This window comes from Lynx rufus, unplaced genomic scaffold (assembly GCF_022079265.1).
Source record: "Lynx rufus isolate CCGP_SWC_20201006 ecotype Redwood Valley unplaced genomic scaffold, mLynRuf1.p SCAF_4, whole genome shotgun sequence".
In the NCBI taxonomy this organism is placed as follows: Eukaryota; Metazoa; Chordata; class Mammalia; order Carnivora; family Felidae; genus Lynx; species Lynx rufus.
In genome coordinates, this window is record NW_025814856.1 from 164,928,960 (window position 1) to 164,940,563 (window position 11,604).

The following is an 11,604-nucleotide window of genomic DNA, read 5'->3' on the forward strand; positions in this document are numbered from 1 at the left end:
TGTGTTGAGGGAGGTGTGTGTCTTAGATGGCCTTCCCTGCAGAAATGGCATGTTTAAGTCACGGGGTAAAGGAGAAAAATACGTTTCCTTTGTTTAACAAGTGCTCATCTGTGTGACACGCACGGCTCTGAAATCTTGCAAATATCAACTCAGTCTTCATAATAAACCTGTGAGGTGGGTGCCACCAGGATCTCCTACTTACAGGGGGAAACTGGGGCTCTGAGCGCTCCAGCAACTTGGCTCAATTCGCAGAACCGGAGGTATATGACCCAAGCCTATTCTGTCCTGCTTTCCACTGTCTACTGAACGGCAGGCCTGGAGACCTCACCAGCTCGGTTCTATTCTAAGTCATTTCTGGAAGCCTCCAAAGCTCTGAATTTGTTTTAGCTGCCCTGACCTCAGTGTTACCGTCACTCGGGAAAGTGGGGATTGGCTGGGTGCCCACGGAGCTGCAGCTTGACCCCCAGCCTCGGGATGGTACTAACCAGGCTTCAGATCTGCACTTTGGTTTCCTGGTGGACTGGAGGCTGGCCTCCAATTGTCCCCAACAGCCTGCGTCGCTTGGCACTCCATCCTGGTGGCCCCAGATACGGGCAAGGTACACTGCTCTAGACCTGGGACCCTGCCATTGACTCCATGGGTTTCCCCAAGGCCCTGTTTCTTTTCTCCCTTCCCCTTCTCAGTAGCCTCATCCGCATCGTACCTCAATGACTACATGCCAGTGACACAGTTCTAGCTCCTTCCCAGGTCCTTCTGTGCCAGAAGCTTGCGCATCTCACTGCCTACAGGTTACTCTCCTATAGGATGAGTGTCCCATAGGCATCCTAACCCCAACGTTTCAAAAAGAGAGCTCTTTCTACTCCCTCGAACCCATTCTTCCTCCCATGGTCCTTTCCTCTTCGGGTGGATAATGTGATGCCCTCTACCCGCCCGCAACCATCCAGCCCCCGGGAGTACTTTCTTGGACTCCAATCTCCCTTTCATGCCCCACTTTCCTTCATCATGTGTGGTTAGATCTAGGTCTAAACCATCATTCATCTCTGTCCACTTTGCTCCTTCCTACCAGCACAGTCCATAGTTACAGCTTTGATGTAATTATTCAGAAAGGCTTTTTTTTTTTTAAACGTTTATTCATTTTTGAGAGACAGAGACAGAGTGTGAGCCAGGGGAGGGGCAGAGAGAGAGGAACAGAGCGTGAGCAGGGGAGGGGCAAAGAGAGAGGGAGACACAGAATCCCAAGCAGGCTCTGGGCTCCGAGCTGTCAGCAGAGTCCAACGCAGGGCAAAACCCTAGAAACTCACAAACCACCAAAACTGAAACAAGAAGAAATAGAAATTTTGAACAGACCCAAAACCAGCAAAGAAACTGAATCAGTAATCAAAAGTCTCCCAACAAACAAGAGTCCTGGGCCGGATGGCTTCCCAGGAGAATTCTACCAGACATTTAAAGAAGAGTTAATACCCATTCTTCTCAAACTGTTCCAAAAACACAAACAAAAAAATAGAAATGGAAGGAAACTTCCAAACTCATTCTATGAAGCCAGCATTGCCTTGACTCCAAAACCAGACAAAGACCTCACTGAAAAGGAGCATTACAGGCCAACACCCCTGATGAACATGGATACAGAAATTCTCAATGATATTAGCAAATTGAATTTAACAGTACATTAAAATTATTATTCACCATGATCAAGTGGGATTTATTCCTGGGACGCAGGGCTGGTTCAATATCCACAAATCAATCAACATGATACACCACATTAATAAAAGAAAGGAGGGGCACTGGGGGTCTCAGTAGGTTGAGCATCCAACTTCGGCTCAGGTCATGATCTCACAGCCTATGAGTTTGAGCCCCACATCAGGCTCTGTGCTGACGGCTCAGAGCTTGGAGCCACTTCAGATTCTGTGTCTCCCTCTCTCTCTCTCTGTCCCTTCCCCACTCGTGCCCACTCTCTTTCTTTCCAAAATAAATCGTAAAAAAAAAAAAAAAAAGAAGAAAGGATAGGATAAGAACTATATGATCCATCAATAGATGCAGACAAAGCATTTGACAAAATACAGCATCCAGTCTTGATAAAAACCCTCAACCAAATAGAGGTAGAGGGAATGTACCTCAACATCATAAAGCCATATATGAAAGACCCACAGCTCATATCATCCTCAATGGGGAAAAACAGAGCCTTTCCCCTACAGTGAAGAACAAGACAAGGATGTCCACTCTCACTATTACTATTTAAGATAGTACTGAAAGTCTTACCCTCAGCAACCAGACAACAAAAAGAAATAAAAGGCATCCAAATCAGCAAGGAAGAAGTCAAACCTTCACTATTTGCAGGCAACATGATACTCGCTGTAGAAAACCCAAAAGACTCCACCAAAAAATTTCTAGAATACACCAATTGAGCTAAGTGTCAGGATATAAAATGAATGTGCAGAAATCTGTTGCATTTCTATACACCAATAATAAAGCAGCAGAACAAGAAATTAAGGAATAGATTCCATTTGCACCAAAAACCACGGGAGACGTAGGAATATACCTAACTAAAGAGAGAAAAGATCTATACTCTGAAAACCATAGAACACTTAGGAAAGAAATTGAAGAGACACAAATAAATGGAAAAGCATCCCATGCTCATGGATTGGAAGAACAAACGTTGTTAAAATGTCGATACAATGTCTAAGCAATCTACATATTTAATTCAATTCCCATCAAAATACCACCAGTGATGTCTTTCAGGGCTCCAACAAACAACCCCAAAATTTGTATGGGCTCACAAAAGACCTTGAAGAGTCAAAGCGATCCTGAAAAAGAAAAAACTGGAGGCATCACAATTCCAGATTTCAAGCAACATTACAAAGATGTAGTCATCAAGACAGTATGTTACTGGCACAAAAACAGACACATAGATCAATGGAACAGAATAGAAAACCTAGAAATGGACCCACAACTATATGATCAACTAATATTAGACAAAACAGGAAAGAATATCCAATGATAAAAGACAGTCTCTTTGACAAATGGTGTTGGGAAAACTGGACGGCAATGTGCAGAAGAGTGAACCTGGACCACTTCCTTACACCATACACAAAAATTAAATTCAAAACGGATGAAAGATCAAACTCAACACCCAAAAAACAAACAATCCAGTGAAGAAATAGGCGAAAGACATGAATAGATACTTCTCCAAAGAAGACATCCAGATGGCCAACCAACACAAAAAATGCTCAACATCACTCATCATAAGGGAAATACAAATCAAAAACACACTGAGATACTGCCTCACACCTGTCAGAATGGCTAATGTTAACAACTCGGGCAACAACAGATGTTGGCAAGGATGCGGAGAAAGAGGATCTCTTTGGCACTGCTGGTGAATGCAAAGTGGTGCAGCCAACTCTGGAAAATAGTATGGAGGTTCCTCAAAAAATTAAAAATAGAACTATCCTATGACCCAGCAATTGCACTACTAGGTATTTATCCACGGGATACAGGTGTGCTGTTTCGAAGGGACACATGCACCCCCATGTTTATAGCAGCACTATCCACAATAGCCAAAGTATGGAAAGAGCCCAAATGTCCATCGATGGATGAATGGATAAAGAAGATGTGGTATATATATACAATAGAGTATTACTAGGCAATCAAAAAGAATGAAATCTTGCCATTTCCAACTACGTGGATGGAACTAGGGGGTTTTATGCTAAGCGAAATTAGTCAGAGAAAGACAAATATCATGTGACTTCTCTCATACGAAGACTTTAAGATCCAAAACAGGTGAACATAAGGGAAGGGAAGCAAAAATAATATAAAAACAGGGAGGGGGACAAAACATAAAAGACTCTTAAATATAGAGAACAAACAGAGGGTTGCTGGAGGGATTGTGGGAGGGGGGATGGTCTAAATGGGTAAGGGGCATTAAGGAATCTACTCCTGAGATCATTGTTGCACTGTATGCTAACTAACTTGGATGTAAATTTAAAAAAACATATTAAATAAAAATACCAAACAAAATGATGAAAGACCTAAATGTGAGACCAGAAACCATCAAAATCCTAGAGGAGAACACAGGCAGCAACCTCTTTGACGTTGGCTGGAGTAACTTCTTGCTAGACACGTCACCAAAGGCAAGGGGAAAAAAAGCAGACGTGAACTACTGGGACCTCATCAAGATCAAAAAGCTTCTGCACAGTGAAGGAAACAATGAACAAAACTAAAAGGCAGCCTACAGAATGGGAGGAGATATTTGCAAATGACATATTGGAAAAAGGGTTAGTATCCAAAATAAAGAACTTATCGAACTCAACACCCAAAAAACAAATAACCCAGTTAATAAATGGGCAGGAGACATGGATAGACGGTTTCCCAAAAAAGACATCTAGATGGCTAACAGACACATGAAAAGATGTTCAGTATCACTCATCAGTGAAATACAAATCAAAACCATGATGGGACACCACCTCACGCCTGTCAGAATGGCTAAAATTAATAACACAAGAAATAACAGGTGTTGGTGAGGATGTGGAGAAAGGGGAACCCTCTTGCCCTATTGGTGGGAATTCAAGCTGGTGCAGCCACTCTGGAGAACAGTGTGGAGACTCCTCAAGAAACTAAAAATAGAACTATTCTAGAGGCGCCTGGGTGGCTCATTCAGTTAAGCATCTACTTGGACTCAGGTCATGATCTCATGGTTCGTGCATTCGAGCCCTGCATCGGGCTCTGTGCTGACAACTCGGAGCCTGGAGCCTGTTTGGAATTCTGTCTCTGTCTTTCTCTCTCTCTCTCTCTCTCTCTCTCTGCCCCTCCCCTGCTCATGCTCTTTCTCTCTCTCTCTCTCTCTCTCTCACACACACACACACACACGATGGAATATTACTCAGCCATCAAAAGTAATGAAATTTTACCATTTGCAATCACATGGATGGAGCTAGAATGTATTATGCTAAGCAAAATAAGTCAATGAGAGAAAGACAAATACCATATGATTTCACTCATGTGGAATTTAAGAAACAAAACAGATGGACATATGGGGAAGGGGGGGAAGAGAAGAGAGGGAAATAAATCACAAGAGACTCTTAATGATAGAGAACAAACCGTGGGTTGACGGAGGGAGGTAGGTTGGAGATGGGCTAGATGGTGATAGGTACTCAGGAGGGCACTTGTTGGGATGAGCACTGGGTGTTGTACGTGAGTGATGAATTACTGAAATCGATACTGCACTGGATGTTAACTAAAATTTAAATTAAAAACAATATGAAAAATAAAAACTCTAAACACTTTACAGGTATCAAGTTATGTGATGCTCATAACAACCCCGTGAGGTAGGTACTGTTATTCTCACTTTCTGGATGAGGAAACTGAGACACAAATGCATTGAGTAGAAGAACAAACACATGAGCCCTATGAAGGTTAGGCAACATTGCTATAGCTTCCTTCAATTTGACTTTCAAGAAAGGTTTTTGATAAAATTTTTACTCTTGTACCTCTTTTATCACTTTGATTACTTTGATTTTCTATTCTGCACTCATGGCCAGATTTCTTTTCCAATAAAGAGACATTTCGGGGCGCCTGGGTGGTTCAATCGGTTGAGTGTTCGACTTCGGATCAGGTTGTGATCTCGTGGTTCGTGGGTTCAAGCCCCGCGTCGAGCTCTGTGCTGACAGCTCGGAGCCTGGATTCTGTGTCTCCGTCTCTCTCTGCCCCTTCCCTGCTCAGTGTCTCTTTCTCTCATGCTCTCGCTCTCTCTCAAAAGTAAACATTAAAAAAATTTTTGTAAACATTTCAAACATGTAAGAATATACCAAAAATAATAAACAGTGCTGTCTGCAGTCTAGTTATTGAACAGATATTCATGATTTTCCAAATTTCATTAGGTTCTCACTTGAAAAAAAAGAATAGGACATTATAGCCAGTAGCGGTTGACTTTGGCTGTATAACAAAGCACCCCCAAACAGTAGCTTAAATGAGCAACTATGTAGTTCTCAGCTTCAGATGAAAATGAGATCCAGAGAGGAAGGGTCTGATCATAAACATGGGGCAGATATGATAAAAGAACCTAATTCTTCAGAGTTCTGATCTAAGGGTTTTCCTAAGGAAAACGAGTTCCATCGATATTTTTTTCTCGACATTCTGAGGGGCTATTTCCGGCTATTTCTAACGAACTCTAGAGGTGAGGGAGTCATTACGTCTCATGTTATGTCAGAAGTTTCATTTTCTTAAAAATTTTTTAAATATTTATTTTTGAGAGACAAAGTGTGAGCGGGGGAGGGACAGAGAGAGAGGGAGACACAGAATCCCAAGTAGGCTCCAGGCTCTGAGCTGTCAGCACAGAGCCCAACGCAGAGCTCGAACCCACGAGCCACGAGATCATGACCTGAGCCAAAGTTGGATGCCCAACCGACTGAGCCACCCAGGCGCCCCAGAAGTTTCATTTTCTTAAACAGAATCCCTTCTGACTACTCAATTGATATGCGTCACCTTAAGTATTGCTCTCATAAGCAAGTCTGAGTATTTGTTTCAGTGAAAGCCTTATTTCCTAAATGATTAGATGGATTTTATTAAAAAGTGGCTATAAAGCTGGGATGTATGATCTTGATCAGTCAGAACAGTGATTCTCATTTTAAGGTGACCAAAATCACCTGAAGACCAGGTTAAAACGCAAATCACTGGGCCCAGCCCCACAGTTCCTGATTCATTAGGGCTGGATGGGCCCGAGGCTTTTGCATTTTGAAGTTCCCGAGTGATAGGATGCTTTTAGTTGGCGAACCATGCAAGAATCACTGAATTAGAGTAAACTAGGAAGTCATGGCTAATATACTGTGAGATAGGTAAGCGGCGTGCACGTGATTTATACTATAAGCACATTCTTTGTGTTATTAGTTATAATACTAAAAATTGGAAACTACCAAAATAGCCAAACAATACAAAACTTTTAAAATAACTTCACGTAACTTTTTAAAAATGTTTATTTTTGAGAGAGAGAGAGCGAGGGAGGGGCAGAGAAAGAGAGAATCCCAAGCAGGCTCCATACTGATATTGCAGAGCCCGATGTGGGGCTTGAACCCATGAACTGTGAGATCATGACCTGACCGGAAATCCAGAGTCGGATGCTTAACCGACTGAGCCACCCAGGCGCCCCATAACTTCACATAGCTTTAAATGAAAAAACCACAAGTTATCTCAATGTTGTGTATACATGTGTGTAAGAACAGGGGACCTGGGTTAAATAGTGACCTACCAAGCGTTAGGACAAGAAGTGATCTTTATTTTCTTCTCTGTGCTTTTCTACGTTTGCTGATTTTTCTTTTTTTTTTTTCTTTTTTTTTTCTTTTTTTTTTTTTTTTTTTCTTCAACGTTTATTTTTGGGACAGAGAGAGACAGAGCGTGAACGGGGGAGGGGCAGAGAGAGAGGGAGACACAGAATCGGAAACAGGCTCCAGGCTCCGAGCCATCAGCCCAGAGCCCGACGCAGGGCTCGAACTCACGGACCACGAGATCGTGACCTGGCTGAAGTCGGATGCTTAACCGACTGCGCCACCCAGGCGCCCCCGTTTGCTGATTTTTCAATGGTCATAGTTTACTTTTGTGTAGTAAAGACTTTGTTAAAAATAAGCATTACAAAGTGTGTTAAGTACAGAACACGTGAATCATCGAATTTAGCCATTTCTCTCATTACCTGTTGACATCCGGCGATACTTAATTATTCTCAGAGTATTCTTGAGGATACCTTAGGACAAAATAGCCCGCCACTTTTCCTACGTAAGCAGCCTCGGAACTGGTCACGTATGAGGGAGACAGAATCACTTAGCATTCGGAGTGTTGGCTCTGAGGCCAGACCTCCCGACCTTAAACTCTGCTCGGTGTCACTGGGCAAGCTTCTTCGCCAATATACGTATTCATTTCTTTATCCGTAAAATGGGGATAGTCACCGGACCTATATTATAGGGCTGTTAGGATTAAATAAACAACTTAAGAAATGTTAGCTATTGCTATGGTTGTGAAAAAAAATTCAGCAGTTGCTTCGTACCAGCACACATGCGTCAATGTTGTCTGTTTTCATCTAGATCTGGATGTGTGGAGGCCAACTCTTTGTACTCCCCTGCTCGCGGGTAGGACACATCAGTAAGCAGCGCTTTCCAAATCAACCTGAGTTTGCAGAAGCCATGACATATAACAGTCTCAGACTGGCGCACGTTTGGCTGGATGAATACAAGGTGAGGGAAATGTCTCTGATTTGGAAAGACGAGCAAGAATACAGAACGGGGCTTGGCACCCAGGAACCCATTCCTGCCTTTCCAGATAACAAGTTTCCTTAAATTTTTGGCACACCTTCAACCCCTCATCCACCTTCCCCAGACCCTATTCGCAATTAGTTCATTCGAACCCACTACACTTGAACGTTCCTTTTTATTTCAATTGCTGGGGAAACTCAAGTTTCTCAGAAGTAAATTCATCAACCCAGGAAGTTTGGTTTGTTTGGCCCAGATCTATGTCCCTCCCGCCCCCCACCCTGTGGGATCCCCCCTCTGAAGCAAACATCTCCCGCTGTTCCCATCCCCACAGGCAATAATTTAGATTCTCTTCCTCTGGTACCAAGTTCCCAAGGGTGTAGCTACTGTGGTCTGGAGACCACGCGAGAGACTTCACTACCTCTCTTCTACCGACAGTCGATTTCTCTATCAAAGCCAGACCCCTTCATCTGCACGTCTCCCCAAGGCTGCAGCCCCTGGCCAGGACCTAAAAGGGTGCACACACAGAGAACATGTAGCCATGGCCCCATTTGAACTTGAAAGGTGTCCCTGCAGGATCCACGCACAAACATAGACAGCAGTAGCCCCAAGACCTCCTTTCAGATATATGGGGAGAAAAATGGGAGAACTTGCTGTGATATTATATGTCCTGGTTTCAATCTAATATTTCTTTATTGTTTTAAATTATAAAAGGAATAATAGTCTTTTTTGAAAACGTCAATATTTCTACATGGCCGTTTCGATTGGCAAAAATGTCAAACGTCTGGTAGGACCAAGTATTGGCAAACACAGGAATTCCCAGACACGGCTGGTAGGCGTATTATTACAAACTCACTTTGGAAAACAGTTTGGCAAAGTCAAGTAAAGATCATGAGTATCCCATGATCCAGCAATTCCATTCTGTGTGCACACCACAGAAAGGCATGCCTTTGGGCAACCAGAAGACATGAACAAGAATGTTTAGAAACAGCATGGTGGATGTGAGCCCAAACAAAACACAGCCCAGCTGCTCATCAAAAGCAGAATGGATAAATGGGTTATATTTAGCTGATATAATTCTATACAGCCATGAAAATTACCCAACTGGAGATACACACACAACGGTACAGTAAATCTTAAATCTTGCTGGGGGTACCTGAGTGTCTCAGTCGGTAAAGCATCCAACTCTTGACCTTGACTCAGATCTCGATCTCATAGTCGTGAGTTCGAGCCCTGCACTGGACTGGGCGTGAGGCCTACAGGGGCGCCTGGGTGGCTCAGTCGGTTGAGCGTCCGACTTCGGCTCAGGTCGTGATCTCACGGTCTGTGAGTTCGAGCCCCGCGTCGGGCTCTGTGCTGACGGCTCGGAGCCTGGAGCCTGCTTCGGATCCTGTGTCTCCCTCTCTCTCTGCCCCTCCCCGCTATTCTCTGTCTCTCTCTGTGTCAAAAATAAATACAACATTAAAAAAAATGTTTTTAAATAAATAAAAACAGACATCATGGTGAACAAAAGCAGCCCAACGCAATATACTGATTTATTCCATGTCTCTATGTTAAAAGTGAGTAAAATTAAGGCATACAATTTATGTATTCATAATTAGATAGCAAAGCTAAAAGGAAGAGCAAAGACGTGAATACATAATCATGATAACATTTAAAGTTTTTTCATGTTTAAAAAAATTTTTTTCTTAATGTTTACTTATTTTTGAGAGAGAGAAAGAGAGACACAGTGCAAGCAGGGGAGGGGCAGAGAGAGAGGGAGACACAGAACAGAGTTCTGCTTTCAAGGAGGCGTTGGTCTCTTTAGGATAGCTCTTTGAATATAGGGCAGACTGAATCCATTAGACTTTTGTGCTCAGTACTATCTTAAATCCAGAGCGCGTAGAAGACTAACCAGGTGATAACAATGGCCAGTGCTGATGTGACACCCTGTGTCAGCCTGCGTTTACCCAGTGCTCCGTACATATTACACTGTTCCGTCCTCAGGACAACCTCATGAGGGTAAGGGCAAAGGTCACATAATAAATGACAGAGCAAGAATTCGAACCCGGGCTGTCTCCCCCCCACAGTCCATTTGCCCTAAGCCACTACACCATCTCTCATTTCTGAAACCACGGAAGTGTTGATTGGGACCAGGGAGGGAGGGTTTTCCTTGAGTATTGAGAGAGCAAGAGAAAGGAGACATACAACATAGGTGGCTGTGATTCTTGGGCTCCTAAGAAGCAGGACCCAACCTTCCTAGATCCCACTACACCACCTCCGTGTTGTGGTTCATCACAGCACATCCTGCAAATATGCGCAGAGTGAGTGAATTCCAGGTACCACGTGGGTCTCTGCCCACACCATATGGATGAAATTGGAAGATATTTTGTTCTGTTTTTGGGTTTTTTTTTTTTTTTTTTAGTTCAGGTGATGAAAATATACACTGCTATGTTAGATACGATTTGATTACCAAAGATTTGTTTGGTTTTAATGAAATTACTCTCTATTTCCATTTAGGAGCAGTTTTTTTTACGAAGACCTGGCCTGAAATCTGTTGCCTATGGAAACATTAGCGAGCGTGTTGAGTTAAGGAAACGATTGGGTTGCAAATCATTTCAGTGGTATTTGGATAATGTCTTCCCAGAACTGGAGGCATCTGAGGGCAGCAGATGAAACACAAATAAATCATTTTCATTAAAAAAGGGTTGGGGCGCCTGGGTGGCTCAGTCGGTTAAGCGTCCGACTTCAGCTCAGGTCACGATCTTGCGGTCCATGAGTTCGAGCCCCACGTTGGGCTCTGGGCTGATGGCTCAGAGCCTGGAGCGTGCTTCCGATTCTGTGTCTCCCCTCTCTCTGACCCTCCCCCATTCATGCTCTGTCTCTCTCTGTCTCAAAAATAAATAAACGTTAAAAAAAAATTAAAAAAAAAAAAATAAAAAAGGGTTAAAAAACCCCTATGTCTTCAACATAGAGGAGAAAAGTCCGGAACATCAAGAAATTGTGTGAAATGCAGTAAGAAATACAACCAGAGTGCTCTAGAATAAGAGTGCCTTTCTGTCTTGCTTTGATGATAGTTCTTAACCCTTCGTTACACGTCACTGAATTTCTGGGGTGGCAAAACCGTGAACATTAGAAAGATACGCTGTCACACAGTGCAAACTATCACACCATTGATTGAGGTGAAGTGTATTGTCTCTAGAATTTGCCCAACTCGCTTGGTCCCGTTAGACCACAGGGGATGCTCCACTCTGGGAGGCTTTGTCCATTCCTACTCTAGAACTCAGAAAGACGTTCACAGAGAGCCTTGGTTGACACGTGCCAACGTTGGCTCAACTGTGTCTAGATCCTTTTCTTGCTGCTAGCGTCGATTTTGGTGCTGATTTCTTGCTTGCTTGGG

The 11,604-nt window shown here is 43.2% G+C and overlaps 1 protein-coding gene across 1 annotated transcript in view; it reads left to right on the plus strand.

The window, feature by feature from the left end:
- Positions 1-10,880, plus strand: part of GALNTL5 (polypeptide N-acetylgalactosaminyltransferase like 5) — a 51,719-nt gene extending 40,839 nt beyond the window's left edge. Inside the window, exons 7-8 of the mRNA XM_047097682.1 lie at positions 8,061-8,210; positions 10,725-10,880. Coding sequence (XP_046953638.1) covers positions 8,061-8,210; positions 10,725-10,880 — 306 coding nt within the window. The remainder of the gene's footprint in view (positions 1-8,060; positions 8,211-10,724) is intronic.
- Positions 10,881-11,604: the final 724 nt, after the last annotated feature.